Source organism: Raphanus sativus, chromosome 2 (genome assembly GCF_000801105.2).
Source record: "Raphanus sativus cultivar WK10039 chromosome 2, ASM80110v3, whole genome shotgun sequence".
Classification (NCBI taxonomy): Eukaryota; Viridiplantae; Streptophyta; class Magnoliopsida; order Brassicales; family Brassicaceae; genus Raphanus; species Raphanus sativus.
In genome coordinates, this window is record NC_079512.1 from 1,194,462 (window position 1) to 1,221,543 (window position 27,082).

The 27,082-nt window shown below is 33.4% G+C and overlaps 4 protein-coding genes across 4 annotated transcripts; 3 read left to right on the forward strand and 1 right to left on the reverse strand.

Annotated features, from left to right (window-relative positions):
* Positions 1-2,111: 2,111 nt before the first annotated feature.
* LOC108817773 (nitrate reductase [NADH], clone PBNBR1412) lies at positions 2,112-5,944 on the forward strand. The gene is made up of 5 exons (XM_018590566.2): positions 2,112-2,764; positions 3,047-3,485; positions 3,559-3,699; positions 3,783-4,015; positions 4,431-5,944. The coding sequence occupies exons 1-5, from the start codon at positions 2,189-2,191 to the stop codon at positions 5,754-5,756; spliced, it is 2,715 nt and encodes a 904-aa protein (XP_018446068.2). The 5' UTR covers positions 2,112-2,188; the 3' UTR covers positions 5,757-5,944.
* A 4,038-nt stretch (positions 5,945-9,982) lies between these two features.
* On the forward strand, positions 9,983-11,742 carry LOC108824978 (small ribosomal subunit protein S13, mitochondrial). Its single transcript, XM_018598336.2, has 3 exons — positions 9,983-10,142; positions 10,988-11,212; positions 11,335-11,742. The coding sequence occupies exons 1-3, from the start codon at positions 10,071-10,073 to the stop codon at positions 11,503-11,505; spliced, it is 468 nt and encodes a 155-aa protein (XP_018453838.1). The 5' UTR covers positions 9,983-10,070; the 3' UTR covers positions 11,506-11,742.
* An 8,837-nt stretch (positions 11,743-20,579) lies between these two features.
* Positions 20,580-21,809, forward strand: LOC130499732 (uncharacterized). Its single transcript, XM_056994098.1, has 3 exons — positions 20,580-21,000; positions 21,390-21,463; positions 21,579-21,809. The coding sequence occupies exons 1-3, from the start codon at positions 20,851-20,853 to the stop codon at positions 21,655-21,657; spliced, it is 303 nt and encodes a 100-aa protein (XP_056850078.1). The 5' UTR covers positions 20,580-20,850; the 3' UTR covers positions 21,658-21,809.
* Positions 21,810-22,587: 778 nt separating this feature from the next.
* LOC108842782 (phosphatidylinositol 4-phosphate 5-kinase 2) lies at positions 22,588-26,613 on the reverse strand. The gene is made up of 8 exons (XM_018615806.2): positions 25,215-26,613; positions 24,636-24,800; positions 24,374-24,539; positions 24,180-24,290; positions 23,910-24,103; positions 23,694-23,824; positions 23,524-23,617; positions 22,588-23,240 (listed from the first exon to the last, which is right to left on the reverse strand). Exons 1-8 carry the CDS (start codon positions 26,300-26,302, stop codon positions 22,940-22,942), a joined length of 2,250 nt encoding a protein of 749 aa, XP_018471308.2. The 5' UTR covers positions 26,303-26,613; the 3' UTR covers positions 22,588-22,939.
* Between the last annotated feature and the right edge of the window lie 469 nt (positions 26,614-27,082).

The window sequence follows — 27,082 nt, forward strand, 5'->3', positions numbered from 1 at the left end:
GTTGATCAAAGGACCGTTTTAGGCCAACACATAGAGCTCCAACTCTCGATCTGCCAATCATGATTTAGTTAGAGACATATAAATCATACCACTGTTGAACTGTTTGGACTACGAAGTTGAGGTAGAATTTTTTTGACTTTACATGTTGAGATAGAGAGATTGACAGGGGTGATGTTCTGCTTAAGAAAATAGTGTTTGAGATGAATAATTCGGATTTGATGAATATTATTGTTAACCGAGTTGATATACTAATATTTGCTTTCGAATTAGTAAATATTTTAGTACTCCAACCGTTTCTAAAAAATCTATATTCTAGAGAAAATTTTTGTTTCTAAAATATCTTTTTTTTTTGCAATTTCAATGTATGTTTTGTTAAATAAATGTAAATTTCAAAAATTTTAATTGCAATTATTAGATTTTTATTGGCTTAAACTGTGGAAAAAATATAAACACAAAAAATTATGCAAATTTAATGTGTTTTCTTAATATTTGTGAAAATCTTAAAATATTAATTTTCTAGAAACGGAAAGAGTATTATCTATATCCCATGAAACAAAAATGTTTTTGCAGATTCCTTTGAGAAAGAGGTTAAGAAATAATGCATCACTAGAGTTTGACCCGCTCGTCCGAGCGGGTGTTGGTTCTAACTTTTTATAAATACATAATTAGCGATATATATTTTTAGGTGTACGGCGGATCCAGATATCTAGAAAATTCAGAGTATTTGAACAATAATTTAGTGTCCGGATTCGAATATGTGTCTTTCGGATATCCAGATTTCAGATATCCGTCTAGACATTATGATATCCACGAGTATCTGGTTCCAGATCGATATAAATAATTTTAAAAAGAACAATATTTTTTTTCCAAAAAGAACAATATTTTTAAAAGATAAAAATATTACATAAAATAAATATTTTTACAAAATTTATAAAATATATTTATGCATATAATATTATTAAAATTAAAATCTAATATTATAAGAATACTTATATAAAAATATGAATATATCATATATAGTTATTAATAAATTATTTTTTTCATGTATTTTTAAAACATGAATCTGATTCCGGATATCAAGATCCCAATTTAGTTTTGACGGATCCAAGATTTTACTATCCGGATTCGAACATCCTAAATATTCTATTTTCAGAGCGAATCATAGATCAGAATCGAACTCCGGATAATAAATTGTATGCCTATATATTCTAAGATAAATATAACACACAAAGATCAAAATAATCAAAATGTTTCGATTAAGAAAGGTAAAATGATATTTATAATCCTACGTTTAAATAATATATACTTAGGATTGAGAAACATATTTATAAAAACGAAATCTATAACACAATCAATTTGTAGGATCTAAAATACTAAACTATATCAATCCTAAAATGAGTACAAAAAGTCAATGATTTGCTTTAGAGTCCGTGTATTTTATATCACTTTATAATTTGTTTTTAATTATGAAGTTATTTATGCGTCGGTCTACAGCTGTTTTTGCAGATTCAGTTTGCAATCATGAACCGGTCAAAACAATTATAGGTGATCGTTAGATTAGAAATAGTGTTTGTATCAAATGAATAAATGTTGGACTATATAATTAGTGGATTTCACCGATATGTCATATTTTTTTTTTTGACGGCACCGATATGTCATATTTCAAATGGGAGTGTAAATGGTAATATATATTCAGTCATAATACAGTTAGTAATTAGGCTTTTGTTTTGAGTTAAAAGAAAATAAGGCCCGACAACATTAAGTTGCCGGTTTAATAGTTAGACAAAATAATAGTGTATCACAATAGTGGCATTCTATTGTAATTTTTGTGCAACTTTAAGGGGTAAATACTATTTGTACTTCTCCTTTAATAGTTTAGATTTTCCCATATAAATTAAACTGGTACTGATAAATACAATGTATTGAAACTTGTATATTCAAAGAAACAATATTGATACTTGATCAAAAGAAAACCAAAGCATAGGATCTAGGTGGATCCCCCAGTCTCCCACACATACTCACATTGTCAATTTTGCATCACTCATATTATTCATTATTTTTATTTATTCGTGATCTCTTTAACAGCCTATAAATACAACCTAACGCCACATTATACCGAAACAAAAAACAAGTAAAAGAAAACAAAGCTAACAGAAAAAAATACAGATCATACTTCAATAGCTTCTCCATGGCCACCTCCGTCGATAACCGCCATTATCCCGGCCTCACCTCCGTCATGAACGCCGGTGTCGTCCGCTCCTTCAAACCTCCTCCCGTTCCTTCTCGCTCATTCGACAGCCACCACCTTCACCAAAACGTCCAAACCAACGAGAACGCCGACGGTTGCGACTCAAGCGACGACGAGGACGAGAGCCACAACCGCAACGTCTCATACTACATGACAATGGTTCACAAATCCAACAGCGATTTAGAACCGTCGATTCTAGACTCCCGAGACGAATCCACGGCTGACAACTGGATCCACCGTAACTCCTCTATGGTGCGTCTCACCGGAAAACACCCCTTTAACGCCGAAGCTCCTCTCCCTCGCCTTATGCACCACGGCTTCATCACTCCCGTCCCTCTCCACTACGTCCGTAACCACGGTCCTGTCCCAAAAGCTGAATGGTCCGAATGGACGGTTGAGATCACCGGGCTCGTCAAACGTCCGATGATACTCACCATGGAACAGCTAATATCTGAGTTTTCTAGCCGTGAGTTTCCGGTCACTCTAGTCTGCGCCGGAAACCGCCGGAAAGAGCAGGTCCTAAAATTTTAGTAGCCCTATTATTTAATATTCAAAATAAAATATTTATAAAATAGTTTATAATTTTTTCAAATGAAAGTTTTCATTTACAATCCTATTTTTTATAGTATAAAATTTCTTATATCTAAACTATAACAATTTATAGAAATCATCTGATATGTTAATTATTTTCATACATAAGTTTTTTTTTATTTTACAATTAATATTTGTATATAGATCACTCTATATATATATATATATATTTTAATGGGCCCCTATAACATTGAAATGTTTCAACAGAACATGGTGAAGCAGACGATAGGATTCAACTGGGGCTCCGCTGGAGTCTCCACCTCTCTCTGGAAAGGCGTCCCGCTCAGCGAGATCCTCCGCCGCTGCGGGGTCTACAGCAGGAGAGGCGGCGCGCTCAACGTCTGCTTCGAAGGAGCGGAGGATCTTCCAGGAGGCGGCGGGTCAAAATACGGAACAAGCATCAAGAAAGAGATGGCTATGGATCCTGCGAGAGACATTATATTAGCGTACATGCAGAACGGTGAGCTTCTCACACCGGATCACGGGTTCCCGGTTCGGATCATAGTACCCGGTTTCATCGGCGGGAGGATGGTTAAGTGGTTGAAGCGTATCATCGTCACGCCTCAAGAATCCGACAGTTACTATCATTACAAAGACAACAGAGTTCTTCCTTCTCTTGTCGATGCTGAGCTGGCAAATGCAGAAGGTAAATTGTTTTTTTACCTTTTTCTCACTTTTTACCATGGTAATAAATTTTTAATCACCTTCTTGTGTTGTAGCTTGGTGGTACAAGCCGGAATATATAATCAACGAGCTTAATATAAACTCAGTGATAACAACACCTGGTCATGAAGAGATTCTGCCTATTAATGCGTTTACCACTCAGAAGCCGTACACGTTAAGAGGCTATGCTTACTCTGGTAATTATTATTTTTTACCATGGTAATTAAACTAAGAACTAAAGTACACGATTAATTAATGTTATTGGTGATGTTTAAAACAGGAGGAGGAAAGAAGGTAACGAGAGTGGAGGTGACTCTAGACGGAGGAGAGACGTGGAGTTTGTGTGAGCTTGACCACCAAGAGAAACCGAACAAGTATGGCAAGTTCTGGTGCTGGTGTTTCTGGTCACTTGACGTTGAGGTTCTTGATCTTCTTAGCGCTAAAGAGGTAGCGGTTCGAGCCTGGGACGAGTCTTTAAACACCCAGCCTGATAAACTCATCTGGAACCTTATGGTAACCTCTCTCTTAATTTATTCTTTTTATATGAGTTAAATAACTAGAATTGTTAATAGTCTCCCGTTTTTAGTATAAACTATTCGATTTTTTTTTGTATTTGTCTTCGTCCTACAAAGTTGGAACAACTGTGCTATTGTTGATGATTTTTTAACGTGTTACCTACCATCTTGATACAACTCTAATTAATCAACATGGAGCCAAGAAAAGTTATTTAATTTTCAGTGTTGTATAGTTCATTTTAGTGGTTAAGTATTATCATTTCCCTTCATGAGGGCAATTATATTAAGAGTGCAAAATTGAATACTATATTAAACTTTGAGAGGTCTTAAGTCCATGCCAACTGATCAAGAACAAGACACTGTTATATAATGTTTGACTAATGCCGTACTGACGTTGACTGGTGTTTAATCAGGGAATGATGAACAATTGCTGGTTCAGGATCAGAACCAACGTGTGCAAGCCTCACAGAGGAGAGATAGGGATTGTTTTCGAACATCCAACCCGACCCGGAAACCAATCGGGTGGGTGGATGGCAAAGGAACGTCAGCTTGAGATATCCTCAGAGTCAAACCCTACTTTAAAGAAATCAGTTTCATCACCTTTCATGAACACTGCCTCAAAGATGTACTCAATCTCCGAAGTTAGAAAACACACCTCACTCGAATCTGCATGGATCATTGTTCACGGCCACGTATACGACTGTACACGTTTCTTGAAAGATCATCCAGGAGGCACTGATTCGATCCTCATCAACGCAGGCACGGATTGCACCGAAGAGTTTGAAGCTATTCACTCAGACAAAGCCAAGAAGCTCCTTGAAGATCACCGTATCGGTGAACTAATCACCACTGGCTACGACTCTTCCCCTAATGTCTCTGTCCACGATGGCTCCAACGTATCTCCTTTGTTAGCTCCTATAAAAGAGCTTGCTCCTCCAAAGAACATTGCATTGGTCAACCCACGTGAGAAAGTCCCAGTCAGACTCATCGAGAAGACTTCTATCTCTCACGATGTTCGTAGGTTCCGGTTCGCATTGCCATCAGAAGACCAGCAGCTTGGTCTACCCGTGGGGAAACACATTTTCCTCTGTGCCAACATCAACGATAAGCTGTGTCTTAGAGCCTATACTCCGACCAGCACGGTCGACGCCGTTGGACATATCGACTTAGTCATCAAAGTTTACTTCAAAGATGTTCATCCAAGATTCCCCAACGGAGGACTCATGTCACAACACCTAGACTCGTTATCAATCGGTGCGGTTTTAGACATCAAAGGTCCATTAGGACACATCGAATATACAGGCAAAGGCAACTTTATGGTCAACGGTAAACCCAAGTTTGCCAAGAAACTAGCCATGCTAGCCGGAGGAACAGGCATCACTCCGATCTACCAAATCATTCAGTCAATACTAAGTGATCCAGAGGATGAAACCGAGATGTATGTGGTTTATGCAAACCGAACCGAGGATGACATACTTGTTAGAGAAGAGCTGGAAGGATGGGCTAATAAGCATAAGGAGAGGCTAAAGATTTGGTACGTTGTTGAAATCGCAAAAGAAGGTTGGAATTATAGCACCGGGTTTATCACCGAAGATGTGCTTAGAGAACATATCCCGGGAGGTCTAGAAGGTGAATCGCTTGCGCTGGCGTGTGGACCACCTCCTATGATTAAGTTCGCTTTGCAGCCTAATCTTGAGAAGATGGGTTACAACGTGGAGGAAGATCTCCTGATCTTCTAATTAAGAAGAATGGTTCAAAATTTATATATATGCAATAACAATTATCGCTTTTGTAAATACATTGTTATTTGGGTGCTTTTGTTTGAGTTTGTATTCCAAATGTATAATGTATTGTATTGTTATGGTTTATGTTGTTGTTGATGATTATGATAATGATAAATGATGAAAGCATCACGTAACTCAAAACTTTTCGTGTCTTGTCTTTAAATTAAGTTACTGACTTACTGGTGTTATATAGTTCAGAGATTATATCATGTGCTATTTATTCAACCACGCCTGGTAAACGTTTTGTCGTCTAATGCTGAGTTCCAAAATTAGTTACCACTTACCACTTGTGATTGATTGAGTTGCTTTCAATTGTCAGTGACGCAAAAGAAAGAAAAAACATACAAAACACGTTTGCAACTATACACAATTATGGTACAGTGCCTCTTCGATCCAAGAAAGGTGAAAAGATCTAAAGTGGAGTTTTGGTTTGGCCCGACAAGATTCGTGGTCTGTATGCATTTATTTTTACATCAATAGGAAGAACAGCTAATAAATAATGAGTAATAAAATAGTTAGTTTACAGAAAAAGTAGTAATGAAATATTTTTATACTATTAGCTAAGAAGAGAATACGTGTGATAAAACGTAACTAATTAAAGACTCAAAATCACTACTTCAGTGGTTATCTTTAGTCATTTTGAAATTGAATACTTTGGAAATTTTCTTGGTATCAAATCGAGCTACAAGTAAATATGGTAAGTAATTAAAAGTTAATGAGGCAGACTGAGACACCCTGCTAATTTAATTTACAAGTGTACATATCCGTGTCCTTGTTAATAATATAGCTCCAGAGTCATGCATGGTTTTCTTTTTCTTCACGACATATTGGGCACTCATAATTTAAAATCTCATATAGACTAATATATGCAATTTCTCTGTATATATAAACTTGCCGTTTTAAACATAAGTATCTCAAAAATCGAATCAATATCCATGAAGAAGTGGTTTATGATAAAATATATATCTCGGTCTCGAATCGCCTCAACAATGTATATATGAGAGATGTAGAATGAAGACGTACGTTACATTTTTGTCTTTGATTATTTACATACACAATATTCTAACGCATCCATCTCATACGCTATATTCTAAACGCTTCGATCTCTCGCATAAATTATGAGTGTTCCTCTAAACTATAAAATTCTCCTACCATTTATTTAATAGAAAATTCTTCAAATGCATATGGAAAGTAGTTACCTTTTAGATCTTTAATAACAGAGAAGGAAAACCCGGACCTCGTAGTCCAGTGGTACACCCCAGGCTTCGGTCACTGAGGGGCAACCCGAGTTCGACTCGCGGGGAGGGGAGGCGTGTCCAGGGCCTTAAACGGTACAGACACAGGCTGGCGCCGGGCCTAGGTGGGTGGGTCCCGAAGGGGTCAACCACCTGGTTAATCAAAAAAATCAAAAAAAAAAAATCAAAAAAAAAAAAAAAAGAGAAGGAAACTTCCTAAAAAAAGAAAGATAAAATAAAAGGAAAGGAAAGAAAGAAACGACGAAGGTAGACAAAAGAAAACGTATGGCCGCGACCTCGTAACAAGGGACGTCCCGACCACTGCGGAGACGCTGACTGAATATTTTCACTCTTTGTTTTTTTTCCAGAAAATGTTGTTTCGTACTCACAGGGGTCAAGTGTATATACTCCAATCTCTCTCTCAAATATAAATGTTTGTGTCTCGAGTTACCTAGGTCTTGTGAGAATATTGACGTTTGAAATATGAAGAAATTAATAGTTGTCCTTCCAAGAACAAACTTAGCTATTACTTGAACATTACTCAGTGCTAAACAATGAGAGTTTTTTTTGTCAGTATTATTTTATTCATTTTAACATTCTCCCAAAAGAAGGGAATTGTTACATAGAGTTTTTAACGCAATCTTGTATAAGACAATGTCATTCTGCACTTACCTGAACTATTGATAACTTTTTGGTTGAGTTTAACTATAATTGTCTTAATTTTGTCGTTTTATGAAATTATTAACTACTTTACTTTATTACCAACATAACAGAATGATTAAGTTCACCAAATACGCCCCTTATGGCTATTAAGAGTCAAACGCAAGGATGACAAGGGTCATTACTCATGAAGGCGTCTTATATTCAAACCATTGCTCCACTAATTGCTAATTCGTCAGATTAATTTGTTAATTACGATAAAGTACTGATCTTACTATTTTACTGATTAAATATCTCTCAGCCAACGGGGCGAAGATGAACTATTTGGATTATTCAAAGATTTGTGGGCTTCCAAAAGCATTGGGAACGGCTCCAACTAAGTTGGGAATATTATATTAACCAAATATCAATTGCTACCATCTTGGAGTTATTTTTCTTTCCAAGTGGGAGAAGCAATTATAATTATCAGAGGAATTTCTAAATCCTACTAGTTGGAAAACAATTATAGTAAAAATAGTTTCTTGTACAGGAATCTACCATGGCAATTTAATAAGAGAACTTATCAAGATAGCTCTGACTCTAATACTAAAACAAGCTATTAATTACTATCAATTGTTAATTTACAAAAGAAAATACTATCAATTGTGTGTAAGCATTCGTAAAATTATATTTGTACACTATTTTATAACAGTGGAATAAGTGGTAGTTTGAAGTCAATTATATGTTTTGCCAGTTGCTCAATATTACATTAACCAATGTTGACATTGTTGTAAGAAATACCCAACCCTATTAAAACCCTATGTCTGATTAATACTGTCCAAGTTGTAATCTTGTCTTAATGTGAGACGTTAACATCTAATACATACGTCTGACCCAAGAGTTGATTCCGATCACAATACAAGTCTTGCCAAAAAGAATTGATTTTTCTAAACTATTCTTTTTGACTTTTATTCACCTTTTAAATTTAAACATTTTCTTTAAAATTATTCATACATTATTATACCCGACTATCTTCTGTTTGGTGCGTGAATTTGAAAATATCTATTGAAATTGTAGAGTGAGAAAGTGAATGAAATAGAGACCACAATACATAAATATGTCCCTTGCTTAACACGTCTGAGACATTTTATCATACTGATGCACATCACATACCCTTTTGGCAACCATTTAAAGTTTACATGTGATTGTTTTCTTGAAAAAAAAAATCACATGTGATTGTTGCATGCATATAATATTCCCAAATCTACCTTTAATCAGAATATAGAAAATAAACAAGTATTCGTTATTTGATCAAAAAAAAAAAAAAACAAGTATTCGTTAAAAAATAAAAATAAACAAGTAACTATTTTAGTGTCAGAAGTAATTATTTATTCTTAGGTTGAATTTTCACTACAGCTAAGTCAGGTATCTTTTATTATTTTTTTGACAAAAGGAAGATCGTAACTTTTGATTCAGATTTAGTGACCCAGCATCGAAGTGAAAGGCCAAGGGGGAAAAACTATAAAACTGTGGTAGTTGTAGCTCAATTCTCATTAGAATTTACTTAAAAATATACTCTATAATCCTAAAACCTGGCAATTAAGTTGAGTAACTTGAATTACTATCTCCACAACGCTTTTTTATAATACAAATCACATAATCTGGTTTTATCCCAATAAACTAAATACCTAGAGTTGGTGATCTTGTGGTTTCTAGTTTGTGAATCAATTCTGCTACAAATGAAATCTTGAACATGATTGCCTTTTTTTTAAACAAAAAAAATCCTAATATATAGAATATCGCGTGCATTACGATACTATCTTTAAAGTTAGCGTTGTTTACGATCACAAACGTTACATGTAGTAAAATCATATATGGACAACAAATTATGTAGGTAAGCCAACCACTTTTCTACAATCCGTACGTTATCTTCTAGTAAAATACAATAACAAGTCTCTCTTAAACACAAAGGTTAATATAAAAGTAGGTTTGCCTGCCTTGGTGCTTTATTTGTTGAATCTTTGAAGCAATTTAACGTTTTCGAACCGTACAAACTTAGCATTATTGCTCTTCCTATATTATCAAAACTATAATGCTAGTCTAAACGTGAAGAGCCTAGAGAAAGTAGGCTATTCAAATTTTAAGTATGAAGATGTTGACGAATGACGCAAGTTCCTTCCGACTAAAACATGAATGGTTGCTTTGCAACATTGGGCTTCAGCTTAAAACAAATAAAAAGCCCAATAATAGTTTAAAAAGCCCAAAAATATTTTTCTCTAAAGCCCAATAATAGTTTGGAAACTGCTCATCATCGTTAATTAAACCCTTCCTTTCGTCTCTCCTCCTCCTTCACCGTGAATCTCTCTGGAAAAAACGCAGTTTCTTTCCTACTACGATGCTGGGTGGTTTACGCAGATCCGCGGCGACCTTATTCGATCACAGTCAGTCTCTGCTTCGTAATCTATCCGTGAGTTCTTCCATCTCCTCCTGACATTTCCATCAGTCTCTCTTCTTAGAGTAGAGAGATTAGGGCTTTCATTAGATCGAATCGATTCATCTGATCCAAAAGCGTTTTCTCCTTGAGCATTTGCTTGTATTGGATTGGATTGGATTGGATTGGATTTTTCGGGTTCAATTCGGGTTTTTATATATGTTCCGGTTCGGTTAGGTTCGGTTAATAGTATTTTTGAGTTCAGATTGATGATGATGATAATAATAATATGTTGGCTTGTCTAAGTGCAATCCCACACAAATGTTTCTGCTCTGGTTTTGATTTTATAGTTAGGGAATTTGTGTCCTAAAATTTTAAAAGTTAAGTTATACATAAACATAAACTGACATAAGAATTTCTGAATTGTTAAAAGAAATATTTTTATTAAAAATTCTTAGTAAATTTGTGTGAATTATATCTTATCAAAGCTATTACTCTCAAATTGTTAAAAAAAAAACTATTTACTAATAAAAAATTTACTAAGAATTTTTAAAAGTTAATATATACATAAAGTTTCTGAATTGTTTAAAGAATTATTTTTTATCAAAAATTCTTAGTAAATTTTACTAAATAAATTATCTATAACCCTCAAAATCTCAGGACCTGCTCAAGCTAGACTTCTAACTAGGCTTGTTTGAATCATCATCATATCTTATTAAAGCTATTATTCTCAAACTGTTAAAAACAAAATTTTAATAAATAAATTGTCTACAGCCTTCAAAATCTCAAGGACTGGCTGAAGCTAGACTTGTTGCAAACCAAAGCTATTTTACTTTGTTGGAAGTATTTTGAACTCTTTGTTTGGTCTCATTTCTCTGCAGTTTCATGGAGTGCGTGTGCAAGGAATCCGTGTGGGAAACGCAGAGGTTCCAAACCACAAGCCCCTCAAGACCGGTCTTCAAGAAGTTTACGGAATAGGACGCCGCAAGTCTCACCAGGTTCTCTGTGGGCTCGGCATCACCAACAAGCTCGCCAGAGACTTAACTGGCAAAGAACTCATTGACCTCCGCGAAGAAGTTGGCATGCACCAACATGGTGATGAACTGGTAAAAAAAAAAACTAAAAACCCTTTTCTCAGAATCATACTTTTTAACTTTTTTTTTTATATATATAAAATTTCATCTTTTTAAAAACTTGTTTTGTTTCCATGTTTGTTGTTGATATGAAGAGGAGGCGTGTTGGATCGGAGATACAGAGACTGGTGGAAGTAGACTGTTACAGAGGAAGTAGACATAGACATGGGATGCCTTGCAGAGGTCAAAGAACCAAAACTAATGCTCGCACCAAAAAGGGAAAGAGAGTTGCTATCGCTGGAAAGAAGAAAGCTCCTCGCAAGTAGAACCCTTAAAAACCTCTCTGTAGTAGCACCAGTCTACGACTCTGTTTGGATGAAATTTGGTCAAATAAGCAGACATGATTTGCTGAGGAAGTAGAGAACTTCCAAGTAAGCATGATCTTGATTCTTGAACTTGTTCTGTAATACTCTCTAGCTCCTCTGGTCTCTTGGTTTTGTTTGTTATCCTTTAGAACATGGATCAAAAAGTTAGCCCATTAACAACTTTTTCTTTGTCACCAAGCCCCTTGATCTTGTAGAATTAACGAGATAATTATTATATAGAAAACTTAGTCCATTGAAGCCCATTAAATGTCTTGGAGCCCATCAGAAGAATCAGAAGGTCATCAATGCTATAAACGCTAGAAACAAAATTTATATTTTCTACATATAATTTTTTTATTTATTCGTTTGATATTTTGTTTATATATGATACAAAAAACAAATGATATGAGATAGGACACGAATCATGGGGAACAAGAAATCGAATTAGGATCCCAAGAAATGAGACCAAACGATTATGAAACTGATAGAACAAGGAGACCAATTTGGTAAATGGACTAGTCGATGCCTACTTGACCCGATCACATTTATGTACTAATAGTCATCTCTACTTGTCCATTTATTTAGTTCGTCTAAATCATCCAACAAGTCATTTTCTACATTTTTTTTTTGCTTTTGAGCCATTACTTAAGTGGGCCTTTGTTATTCTATGGGCCCATTTTAATTGGACCCACAGCCATGTGATCATCAGTCTTTTCTTTTCTTTTTCTTCCATTTTATTTTTCTAATTTGTAAATTGCACTCGTGATTATATACTCCACTTTCTACTACTTGACAAGATATATGCCCTTAAGAGACCTTTCATGTAAAAAGCAAAAAGAAAAAACAAGAGATATTTTATAGAACAATCCATGGAACTATATATCGACAAATATAGATAAAATATGTGGCAAGAGTTTTTAGCTATTTGTTTTGAATTTTTTTTTTTTTTGAACTTTTGTTTTGAATTATTAACATGTATATAAAATATATAAAAGTATAAAGCTATTATAGGACGACACAAATACAAGCTTGGATAACTACCACATAATGGAACAAAAAGAGAGAAACAGAAACTAAAATGAAAATCTATTGTCATCCTTTTTTTATATTTGTCTGTATTTATTTATCAAGTCTATTGTGAATACGCAAATAATATTTTTAGTGTCCCACGATCACGAGCGTTATTGTTGTATTAAAATAAAAACAGGCTTTGAGATATCTCAAAGCATTTGGGGGAGAGAATCAGAGAACATGGAAGATGCCCCCACCAAACCACCACCATTCAAGAAGTTGCCTCAAACACAAATACAATCTCTTCAAATGGATATCATCCTTATATATCCACTTAAGATTATCTTTCGTTTGTTTTCCTCTTTTCAGCCATACAATTATCTTAATGTCATTCATATGCATAAAGCTGATAGATATCGGTCATAGCTCAACAATTATTTCCAGAGGAAATTCGTTCCCTCCCTACAAAAAAATTGTATTGCTAATACTAGGAGATCTGGAGATGTATACATTAAAATATTTGAATAGATATAATAGAAGGGTTAGCAATAGATAGTATATATAAAAACATAATGGTTTTACAGTGTTAGATATTAGTTTTCGTCTTCTGTGTTTTGTTCAAATTGTAATAAAAGACGTGATTGGTTTTATACTGTTTTGAGAATGATGTTGATTTTAATCCATAATATATTCGGTTATTAAAAACTTCAGGGTTGTATAGAAAAAAAAAATTCCAAAAAAAAATTATTACATGAAAGTGAAACCGGACATGACCAAACTCATACTAAATGTGGAACTTGCATGGTGGAACTAAAGTTACATCATGGCACACACAAGGTACATCCAACCTAAGTCATTAATACTTTCATACACACACCAAAAATACTTATACTTGTATTATTTGAGTGAGTTATTTTAGTATTGTTGATATTATTATATCATGCAAAACGTTATAAAAAAAGTATTGATATGTGTCGCCATCCGCAATCAATCAAATAATGCGTTATTGAATATGTTTATTCTAATGAAAAATAAAATGAATGATTTTTTATGATAAATCATATTGGCTGATCCGGTCAGCTCGGAAATGAACGCATTGAAAGTTAACGAGTGGATTACCCCGGAAAAATGAGCCATTACATGTCATGATAAACACGTCGTGGTAAATTTGAAAGATTAGAATATTAGTCGGGGAGTGAAATGCATGATCCTACTGAAGTTAAAAAAAAAAAACGCGACTGTCTTATTTTATAATACACAGAAAACAACATTAAGTTCTATATTTGGTAGTTGGAAACAAAGAAAACAATACGCGTCATGTATCATGAGGTTTTCAGTTTTCTTCGCGAAGAGAAGACACCATCATTAGCGTTAGGTTTACATGTCTAACTTCTGTTCCCGTTGGCCGATTCATTTGTTGAAAATAATTATGTTTCGTGAATTATATTTCCATGTTTTCAAGCATCTCTATTTGTAGAAATTAAATGAATAAATATCCTAATAATAAAATAAAATTAAGAGTCTAGAGAAAAAAACAAAATATTCTCAAAATCTTGTTAAAACTTATGATATATGTCTTGAATAAGTGACTTATAATATTTTAAATTGAACCTAGTTTACTTAAATAATATTATTATTTAATTTAGATATCAAGTCGAAAAAATCTAGAGGTGTAAATGAGTTTACTAAGAGTATCTCCAAAAAGATTTTCTTATTTAATTTTTGGAAAACTCTAAATTTAAAGTTTTAAAGTGTTTTTATCTAAAAGTAAAATTTCAAACTTAACTTCAAAATTACTTTTGTTTTACACTATGATCCTTATATTTTTTATAATTAAAATAAATCCTTAAAACTTTTATAAATGACTAGCACATATATAAAAATATTACACTAATATTAATTAACAAAATCTTACATTAAATATACAAAATTATAAATAGAAATACATAACTAAATATTAAACTACAATCAAAATATCACATTATTGTATAAAATTATTTCTGTAATGCTCCATCTTCGTCTATACAAAAAAAATTGGACAACATTTTAGGAATTTCGGAGGTTTTGGAGTAACTTACCAGACTATTAGTGTTGTTGTGATATTTAAATTTGTCTAATAATTATGTCTTCATGTATATTATTTAAGCGTTTTTATTAAGTTTATTTTGTAATACCGTTGTTTTCTAATTATAGTCCTAAAATATTATAAACTAGATGTTTTGCCCGCACCTGCGGACATAAATTTCTTATAAGTACTAATTATTTTATGTCTTATTAATCTAAAACCAACATAATAAATTATTATTTATGTTTTTAAATAGTTAAATCAAACATCAAAATATTTATATGTCAAATATTTTTTTGTCAAAATATATACTTATTATTGTGTTAAGTTTTTTTAAAACATTCAAATCTTAGAGATATTATATTTATATTTTTTTGGTTGACTAATATTTAATTATAAATTGTTTTATATCTTAATTATTTTTAAATTTTTATAATAAAAATATTGTTTTCAGATAGGCACACAATATATATATATATAGAAATTATCTTCTTTTTTGATAATTCTATAATAATACTTTGCAATCAATTATTTAATATAGATATAACAGATAAACTTTATATCATTAAAAAAAACGTTTTTATTTATATATAAATTCAGTAAGGGTATTATTTAAATTAATAAATTAGTGAATAGTTAGAAACTAATAATAAATCAATAACCTATCTAAAAGTCTAAAACCTAATAAAAATATGAAAAATAAGAAAAGCCAATATAACATATAAATTTAATATTAATAAAATAAAATTTGTTTTTATTTATATACCAGATTCATCAAGGCTATTTTTTTAAATTAATAAATTAGTGACTCATGTAAAAACAAATAATAAATCAATGATCATTTAGCTTAAACTTAATAAAAACATGACAAATAAGCAAAATTAGCTAAAATCATGGAGAACATGATTTTTTTTTTGATAATTCTGTAATATTATTTTGTAATCAATTATTTAATATAGATATAACATATAAACTTTATATCATTAAAATAAAATTTGTTTATATATATATATATATAAATTCAGTAAGGGTATTATTTAAATTAATAAATTAGTGAATAGTTAGAAACTAATAATAAATCAATAACCTATTTAAAAGTCTAAAACCTAATAAGAATATGAAAAATAAGAAAACCTAATATACCATATAAATTTAATATTAATAAAATAAAATTATTTTTTATTTATATACAAGATTCATCAAGGCTCTTTTTAAAATTAATAAATCAGTGGCTCATCCTAAAACAAATAATAAATCAATGATAATTTAGCTTAAACTTAATAAAAACATGACAAATAAGGAAAATTAGCTAAAATCATGGAGAACATGACAAATAAACAAAATCACTTCATAAATAATAAATCAATAACCTATTTAAAAGTCTAAAACCTAATAAAAATATGACAAATAAGAAAACCTAATATACCATATAAATTTAATATTAATAAAATAAAATTCTTTTTTATTTATATACAAGATTCATCAAGGCTCTTTTTAAATTAATAAATCAGTGACTCATCCTAAAACAAATAATAAATCAATGATAATTTAGCTTAAACTTAATAAAAACATGACAAATAAGCAAATTTAGCTAAAATCATGAAGAACATGACAAATAAGCAAAATCACTTCATAAATAATAGTATAGATAGATATTATTTTAAATATATTTATTTAATTTTATGTGTAAAGAGTGAATTTATAAAAAAAATGAAATATTTATGATATATAAAATTTTAAGGATACAAACGATAAATGATAAAATACTTAAGAATCAGAAATGTGATGTGTAATTAATTATAAGAACCAAAATGCAAATAAAAATATGAAACTTCAAATTTGAAGTTTTATTTTTTAAAATTCTAAATTTGAATTTTTGAAATTCTTTTTAAGAGAGCAAAAATTATATATTTAGAATAATAGAGTTATCCAAAACTTCAAATTTAAAGTTTCATTTCTTAAAGTTCTAAATTTGAAGTTTTGAAATTCTTCTTAAGAGAGCAAAAAATTCTATATTTAGAATAATAGAGTTTCTTTTGGAGATTCTCTAACACAACTATTATAACACTCAAATACATCTTAATCCTTATTAGTATTTTTAGAATGGCATTTTACAACAAAAGAATAACATTTCTGGTTTAATATCTCTATTAAAGACATATGAAAAAGATAAAATTAGTAATTTATATGTGTTTTAAAATAACGATACAAATAAAACTTAAATTTTTTAATATTAACATGGTATAAAACTATATTTAATTGTCAATTAAAATAATCATATTCCTTTGTGTAAATTACAGTAGAAGAAAACTAAACTGCTTTCTCCATGAAACGAAAAATAGTAAGTGTACAAGAATGATAAGAAAAGGATGGCTGAGAGGCCGTGTCCCCTTATAGTGGAACCCTATGTTGGAATGTGAATTAATGTGCCTATTAAAAATACCAATGGCCATATTTGGTGGCTTTTCAATTTCAGACAACTTGAGACCATTTAAATTCCCCATCGCTCTCTGTTTTCATTTTATTTATTTTTGCCTCGAATGTGTCAAATCTTTGATCTCATGCTTGGCTATGTATTAGTCTTGGCATTGGTTTATGATATTCAGATTAGCTATAAACAAAACTATGTTTCGCCTTTTAAAGATACTAAATAAGTGAGAAAAAGCCTATAGTTTTATAGCTCAAATTATTCAACAAAAAAGTGGTTAATAGGCCAGTAAGTAGGCTTGACTTTCACGTTGATACGTTTTCCAATAATAGGCCTTCAAAAGTTTCCTCGTCCCTCATTCCAAAATTCACAATTCAAATTTATTGTTATATCTACTACCAACACAATAATAATATCAAATTAAGTCGTTATAAACATTTACAATAAGCTCTAAACAATAGCTAATTGTATTTTAATACGCTCTGTAGTTGAATTCATTGGTCTACATCGTTGAACAACTTGGATGGTATTACGATTTCTCACATAGCCCTTTTTTTTGGTCAAATTTGTCACAGACCCTAATAAATAAATTTATTATACAGATTAAAAAAACTGGGATAACCAAAGTAGCAAAGGCGTGGTAAAGAAGATTCACCTGGATTCGGATTTTGTTTGCATTACATTGGGATGATTCCTCTGCAAACAAGTCAGTATTTTAAAACTTCTTAATGAATTAGTGTTAACTACTTTGCCGAAGACAATCTGACAAAACGCTTGTCTACACATGTCTTGCATAGATCGCCGAGTATATAATGTCCTGAATGAATTTTCTATAAAGTAAAGAGAATAGTATCATTAAGTTAAATCTCTTAAGAGTGACTAAAACAACACAACAATATTCCTAAGCGGTTAACAATTAAATGCTCTTAATATGCTAAAACATAATTTTCTAGTCTAGTGATCCACCATCGAAACAAATTTAGTTTATCTCACTTAACGATCATTAATAACTTAGCCACTGGGTGTCATATTTTAAATTTTAGTTTGGCATACAACCCATATGGGTATGCATATACACACATAAATAGAAAAATTAGAATATATATCATATATAAATAAAATGAGTTCAAGAAGACAAACATGACAGAAGAAAACAAGACAGATCGGCAGACCTCACATGAAAAAAGATCATACTGTATATCTTCGCAAGCTTATTTGCCCAAGTCAGTACATAATATCTACTATCTAAGTTTAAAAAAAAGAAACATGAGAAATAAATAGTAAACCTACGAGTAAGAAATATTGTTGATATTTGTGAAAACAAATTAAAAAGCTTTTTAGGCATGCAAGTTTTTGGCAGACCTAGCTACTGTTCAGAGCTCTGTCTTTTTCCTATTCTCTCGTTTAGCGAACAGTTGTTTATTTTATTTTATTTACGTTATAGTTAAATTATTCACACAGTACGTACGCTTATATCTTCTTCTTTTGTCTCTGTTAAGAGATTTTGTACCTTTTTATTATTTGCATTTGCAATGTTCAACTTTTTGTATAATTACATAATAAAAACATTAGGTTATCAACTATTTTTTTGAGAAAAGGTTATCAACTATTGGAGCATATTCTTTGCTTTGAAAGAACGACAAATGAAACTTTGACTTGTCACCTGCATGCGGGAGCGTGTTCGTGCTCATTGATTTATGTAATGTTACGGGTACAACCAAGTAACTTAAAGCTTGACTCGCAAGAAAGCTGAACGTTTTTCATTCAGTGCTCGTATATGTCTTTAATAGTGTTACTATACTACTGAAGAGATCAAACTACGGAATATTACTATTCCTTGTCACCAGTGGCGGATCCAGACCGGCTATTTGATGGGGGCACAAAATTAATTAATAATATTAAATTAATATAGAAAATTATTCATAAAAATTATTAATTGCTAATAACAAAGGATAAATAACAATAAACTGTTATAACAGCAATAACACTAATTTGTTTCAATTCATAATTAATTTATATTATTATATTTTTTACAAATGTTATTAATTACACATTAATTTTACAATAGATAACAATATGTCAGTATCATATATATCTTTAAAAATTAAATTCTAAATTTATTAACTTAATTGCGAATGATTTCTTATTTTAATATTAATTAGTATTATTCATTTATTATCCATTGTGGATGGTTACTCTTAAAATAAGGAAATATGCTTCAAAGCAAATTTAACTCTAAATATGAAAATATAATAGAAAGAAACTATGAAAAACAAATAAAGAAAAGACATTGCTAACAAGGAAAAAGAGAGAGTAATATTAATAATAAAACTTTGTCCAAAAAAAAAAATATTAATAATAAAACAAAAAGTAGGGAAATGCTACTACAATAACTAAAGAAAGATACAATACACTAGTACAGTGTGAAAGTGAAACAACACATTAATTAATAATTATACAGCAAAAAAAAAAAAAAAGACGCCAAGTAGGAGCTTCGAACGTCTTACATGCTGGAGTTAACTAGAGCGTCTATACCAATTGCTCTATCAGAGTTAACAGTATAAGGGACACCTAAGTAAAGTTTGTAAAGTAGTTGGGGGCACGTGCCCCGTACGTGACACTGTAGATCCGCCCCTGCTTGTCACCTCGTCTGTCCAAAAACACAAAGATTAAAAACACTATTCTAAAAACATCATTAAAATATAAACTTATAGTAGTTTAATCAATCATAAAATACTGTAAATTATTACTGGTTGACGATAAAACTAAACTTAACATAAAAATTTTAAAATATTTTATATTTTGAAACACCAAAAAATATCTTAAAATATGATATATTGAAAAACGGAAGAACGGAAGAAATATATTTTTCATGAGTATATTTTTAAAAATGTAGATGAATGTCCCTCTTGAGAATCTGGACTATGATATGAAGGTAAATAGTGAAAAATCTATTAATTTATTTATGACATTTTACGCTCCTTTCTCTACTGGTCGGATTTACTATAATCTATATGCCCCCAAGTCCCAAATAGAGACTTTTCATTTGGATTGAGTTATCATCATTAAATGGTTATCTTTAAAAATCCTTATACATACAAGAATTTAATTTAGATTTTCTGAGAGTGTGTAGTAAAGCATGCATGAAAATATATTCTCATCACTACTTAAGTCAGTTATTCAATAATATCATACTCGTGTTTTCTTTTTGACAACACATACTTGTATACTGTGAAGACAATCTCTTCAAGAAAAAAAAGCTTTGCATATTAAAATTCACACTGCAAAGCAACGTGGACTGGTACTAACTGAATAGATCGGACTGGAGAATATATATATATTAAAACTAGTCAACAAACACATTGAAAACCATACTCTAAAAGATACTATATAGTAATTAAATACTATGATAAAGAAATGGTAAGACCATCCGCAACGGAGGTCCGTGCGGAATCCTTAACAATTAATTTTAATATAATAATAATACTTTGGCTAAAATAACTAAGGATCAATCCTTAAATAAGGAATAGAAGGACTTGATCCTTAGTACACGTGTCCTCTCGTTTTGTCCTCCGCGTCCTCTCTCTCAGATCACAAGATCCTGCATCCTCCGACACCATTGTGTTTCGTTTCGTTCCTCGCCTTCTAGCCTTCGGCCTCATCACCGACTTCCTCTGGGCTATTGCTTTTGTCTTGTACCTCTTTAAAGAACCTCACTCACTCTCTCTTTCTCTCTGTTACCAAAAATCCCCAAATCTTGAAAAGTTTTAGCCTTTTAGGGATTGAAGACTGAGAGAGAGAGATGAGTGCTTCAAGGTTTATCAAGTGTGTAACAGTCGGCGACGGCGCTATTGGAAAGACTTGTCTGCTCATCTCCTACACTAGCAACACTTTCCCCACGGCCAGCTTCTTTAAAAAGGCTTCTCCTTCTCTCTGTTTTTCCTTCTTCTGGGTATGAATGTGCAGGATAGTAGTTTGATCTTTATGATCTGGTTTTGTATTTTATGTATATGTAATAGATAATCTTGAGATTTGCTATGAAAGTCACTCAAAGGCTTGGTTTTTTTGGGTAATCTAGTGAGTATGTTAGTTTGGAGGACCTTTAGCTCAGTGATTGTACTTTAGTATAAGATTTGCTATGTAATGTGTTTTAGTTCTCTCTCTGTGTTAGAACTCTACGAGCTGCTTTAGGTTCCTATAGGTTCACTTGTAGTTTGTAATACTCTAGGGAGTTACACTTACCGTGAATCAAATGAAAGTTTGTATTATTATTATTTTTGTAATAATGCTTGGAGATTGATAGATAGTTGTTAATGGAAGAAGCTGTTGCTGTTGTTGCAGGTTTCTAAACACAAGAGAGGGATACGAAATGGTCCTAAGGCTCTTAAGCTTGTTCCTGTCATCATCCGCTGCAGGTACTCTGTGATGATTGCCTTCTCTTTTTGCTTCTTGATCTAGCTATAGGTTTGTGATCTGTTTAGAATTTTATACATACCTTTGGTTTCATGTGACACACTCTTGTGTTTGCAGGAGTTGCGGGAGAGTTAAGCTGCCACATTTCTTCTGTTGCAGTGGTGAGCGGGGAAACCCTAGTGAGCAAGGCAATTAGAATAAAGTCGAGTGATACTTTAGACATAGTTGACTCTGTTTTGTCAGATTATTTGTTTTTTTTTTCCCTGCAAGATCACCACACTCATGGTTCTCTTGACAAGTTATATTATTGTCAATGCTTGTTGCAGAGTCTTGGCTAACTCATTTATATATTGTGTGCCCTTAGACTCAAAACGAACAGCTACTTCTACAAAAGAGTAAAGAAACTCTTCTGTCAAAGGCTCTCCGTCTAACTAGCAATTGATACTCGGTTAGTTCTTGGAATCAAACTTGGCTGGTAGATTGGAATAATTTTTAATTCTTAAGAACTTCATATGAATAACACCATTGGAGATACATTTTATACTAGAATCCTTAACTATTCTAAAAAGTTAAAAAGTAATATTCTATTGCTAAGGACTCCAATGGTGAGTAACACCATTGGAGTTGCTCTAATGTGAGAGATGTTTATCCAGAGAGTTTATAAAAGAAGTCATGTGGTGCTGGTCTTCTCTCTTCGCTTTCTCTTCTTTTTATGGCATAACACAACCTCCTCTATTCCAAACTCTCTCTCTACTTTTGACCATAATATATACACTACATGTTCTCTTTTTATGAATTTGTGTTTTCTCCAAATATTGTTGTAACATGCATAGGTTAAGACATCAGTCAATTCATTTTCCATATATGAACAAATATCATCACATTTGCCCCCAGTATTATCCTTATACAAGTAAGTAAGTGAACCGCATACATGTGACTTGAAATATAGTTTGAATAACAACACTTGTTGGTAAAGTATTGAAAAGGATGGTGAAGAAGATGGATCCCATGAGCATATGGGAGGGGACCTCTTCTGAAACATTTTAATAAATCTTTAGCCTTCTTTTTTCTTTTGTCTTAACTAATAAAATCACCATACAAAAATATTTAAAAAAAATGGGGGGAATTAAGACAATTGGGATTAATATAAAACACCCATCCTTTTCATTTAAATTTATCTTATTCCCCAATCTTTTTCCTCAGCTTATGTACTTTTGATCACCTTCACAAAACCTATATTCACATATATCTTCCCACCTCTCACTTCCACAATAAAATAAAAATAAAATCCCCCAACCCAAAAATTTGTTTTTTGATCACCTCATCACTCTCATCATCATTAATTATAAAATGAAAGAATTCAAATCACCTCATCACGCTATGAAGTCTCCTTTGCCCCTCAAGCAGCAGCAATGCATCTTTGGCTTTCTCAATTCCAGAGAGAGTTAAACACAAGAAGAGAGACCTTTTTAATATCTTTAGCCGTCTTCAATGAAGATTCTGCTGATGAAATCTCTAAACCTCTTGGAGTACAGTTTGGGATCAACCGCTGAGATTGAAGCAGGATCTGCTTGCAGAGACTTATAAGCATGCTCTATCTTCTTGCTTATGTCGTAATCTTGCAAAATGTCAATGATTCCAAAGTACAAAACCACCTCGTACACCTCTCCGTGTGACAAATAGTTTGTACCACCAGAGGAGTATTGATCAAAGTCGCTTCTTCTAGCCATTCGTTCTGCTCTCGCAGGCATGTTTGCACCTAATCTTATCAACGGTTTCCTGCCAAAAAAGAAAAAACAATCAAATTTTCAATACATTTAAAAAAGGACCCACAAATTATCTGTTTTATGCCCCACAAAGTTAATTGTGTTTTCTAATTCAATGCCCCCACAAAACTGCAGAGCAACTTTTAATACTAATAATGCGTTGATATGTAACGTAGTTCTCAGATGGGTATCATGGGGGAAACTGAACCTCTCAACCACTCTCTGTGGTAGTTATTACAAAAGACTATGAAAATGCATAAAGACCTGTTGTGTTCGGTCAATGATTGGTGACGTACCTGCCAGCTAAAATGCGGTCCATGTCTTGAAGTTCAGCCTCTAGGAACCGACAACCGCGGATGTATTTCTCGTTTTGATATGACTCTATCTTACCTGCACAATATCATTACAATGGGTCACCGGTCTAGTAGAATAAGACTTGAGGAAGAATGAGAAGTGTTTAACTAACCAGATCTCAAAACAAATGGAGAAAGACCCATCTTGTCTCCTGTGTTGTCCTCACGGAAGTGAACTCCGATCAAAAGGCTATAATCCATGATCCATTCAGCTTCCAAGAACTCACAGTCCCGTTTAATTTGCCTGCTTATTAAAACGCAGTCAGATTAGTAAAAGCCAAAAAATAGCATAAGCAAAAGAGGTGGAAGTGATTTGGATAGTAGCTTACGTCATTAGTTCTTGATACCAGTTTCTCTGAAGACGGAAAGAAAAGTTAAGATCAAGGTCCTTAAGAGTAGTGGTTTCATCAATTTCCGCTTCAGGTTTGGAGGTGGAGCGTCCATGGGAAGACCCTTTGAGGTCAAACCGTCTCTGGATTCTATATTCTGAGCAGAACAAGTTCCCCATGACGACAAACCGAGTCTGGTAAGATGATTAACAAACATGAGAAAAATTGCCCATTGGAAGCAAATAGTCTTTAATATGAACAGCAAATTACCTTCTGGCCACCAACAGGTTTGATGCAATGCACACCGTAGAACTTAGTCACAAGTGAGTTTTCATATTTGCAGATATGTTTGTAGTAATTTGGAAGCATACGTAGAAGCACCTAAATAAAATAAAAAAACTTGAGGTCAAGCATAGGTATAGGATTAAGGTATGTAAAGTCAATACCAAGAGCCAACGACTAACCTTGACTTCAGATTTCTTCACAGTCTTAATCATAAACCTGTCATCTTGAGTCAAGTAAAAAAAGCTTCCACTTTTTCCAGGTGAAGACAGTTCTCTAAGAGCATCGTCCCCACAGATAGCTATCATGTAATCAGCAGGATCCACCGTGAAAAGCTCCCTCAAGCGTCTACAATAAAAAAAAATTTAGCCAAAAATTTGATCACAACACACAGATTGAGAATAGCAGAGCACATTAAGAGTGGCATTAAGAGATTGAATATACCTAAACACCAAAGGGCAGTAGTCTTTCCAGCGGAAATCCACAGACTGATGCGGCGGTGTGGTCTTAGAACCCTCCGGTGGGAACCTCGTCCAGAACTTTTCACTCGGGTTGAAATCACTCTGCTTCAGATCTCGAACAACTGAAGCATGTTTGCCCACAGTATACCTAAAAGTATCAAACTTGGTTACAAACACAGATACAAAACACAAACATTGAAGAGATTAACCTATGTTCAAGAAATAGGCAGATTATTAATTTATTTTCTATACATTTGACATTTATATAAATATTATTTTGTATTTAATAACAAAATTGTTTTTAAGAAATTAAAATTACATTCACAAAATAAAAAGAAACTAGACAAATATGTCTATTTGTACTAACATTATTATTTAACTTAGCTATGTATTTGTTGACAAAAAAAAAACTTAGCTATGTATTTATTTATAAAATTGTTTTTAAGAAATTAAAATTAGATATACAAAATAAATAAAAAAATTAGACAGACTTGTCTATTTGTACTAACATTATTATCCAATTTAGCAAATTTAATCTGATTTAAATCAGATTTTTTTTTACCTGATCCCATGTTGCAAGTTGAGCATCAAGTCATACTTCTTATGCCCTTTGGAGATAGTCTCACCAGGCTTCTTAGCCTCACCACCACCGCTGAAACAACAAGGATTCTTCTTCCTAAACTGCCTAAACCCTAAATCAACAGACAACCTATCTCTATAGATCACCGAAGCCTCCACGTCATCCACAATGTCACACGTGATATCCCCCGCCTCCCCATCCGACTCCCATATACATATCCTCGGAAACACCTTATCCCCTCCACAACCGCCAACATCAACACTCGACCTCTTCCTCTTCTCGATCCCATCGAAAAAGCTCCTCATCTCAACATCGCCACCTGTCAACACCCCGTTCTCCCAGTGTCCCTCGTAACGGTTTCCGTCACCGAAAACGAGCACCCCCCTCCCGTTGATCACGCCGTTACGCCACTCCCCGACGTACTCGTTCCCGTTCCTCCACACGTAACGCCCCCTCCCGTCCTGTACGTTGCGACGCCACGCGCCCTCGTAGAAGTCGCCGTTGGCGTAGCGCTTCTCGCCGTGGCCGTGTTTCCGATCGGCGATCCAGTGGCCTCGGTAGGCGTCTCCGTCGGCGCCGACGAAGCTCCCGTGGCCTTCCATCCTCCCGGATTTGAACTCCCCCTCGTAGGTCGCGCCGCTAGGCCACGAGAACTTGCCTTTCCCGCTCGCCTTCCCGCGCCTCCACTCCCCCTCGTACATGCACCCGTCGCTCCACAGGTACTTCCCCGATCCGTTCGGGAAACCGCCGGAGAACGTCCCGGTGTAGAGATCTCCGTTCGGTAACGGCTTCTCGACTGACGAGGGAGGCGGCGTGGGGGTCACGCGCCGCGTGGCTCCCTGGGATTTGGATCGCACCATCGGGGTTAAGGAGAGTAGTAACAGATCGTCTCGTCTCTCCGCTTCTTCTACAACGTTTTCCGAAACGACGGCGTTTCTGGAGGTTGTTAGTACGACTTGAGTGGCTTCCTGTACGACGACGTTTGGGAGTTGCGTAGTTACGACGCCGTTTGGGGTTTGAGTATGAGTAGCTTCTTCTTCTGGTTCGGTCACGAGCGGCTCACGCGTCATCTGTTCTTCATCAGGTAGACCCTCGATTTCCACCGTTACTATATCTTCGCAACGGCATTCGATGATTATAAGGTTTTAGATCTCTGCCGGAAAAATCGAAGGGATTGTTATTGTTTGGTTTCTTTTTCTGTTCTTTCAAATCTGAGAAGAAAGCTTGGTGAGAGTTTTCTACAGACAAACGCTACAGAGAGGAAAATGAAAAGGGAGAATGAAGCATCAAAAGAAAAAGGATAAAGATAGAGAGAGAAACAAAAAAACCTTTAAAAATGAATTAGTTTAAGGGTAGATTTGTAAATTCGTTGAGATGGTGTTTTGTTGCAATAAGCTTTGGGAAGTGGACACAAAAAGCCCACCAGCCCGCCAAAAGAAGTCACGTTGTTATTACCAATTTATTGACTTGAGTCATTACGGGATTTGTGAGAGATAATAATCTCAGAACATAGATGATGATGGATGATTAGATGAATAATACTATGACAGTATTTAAAGTTCTAATATTCCGCAAAGGCAACTACAGCGCTTAGAAACTGTATTGTTTATCTTAAAATTAGAATATTAATAAATTTATTTGGGAAAAATAATTGACCAATAAAAACGATAATCACCTGACAGAGTTTATGAATATGTTTTCTCTTTATGTATGATGAGGCACTACTTAAATACTCCCTCCGTTCCAAAATAGATGATGTTTTAGAGAATTTTGGATGTTTCAAAATAGATGAAGTTTTGATATTTTATATTAGTTTTAGTTTTATTGAAAACTGTATAACCAATGATATT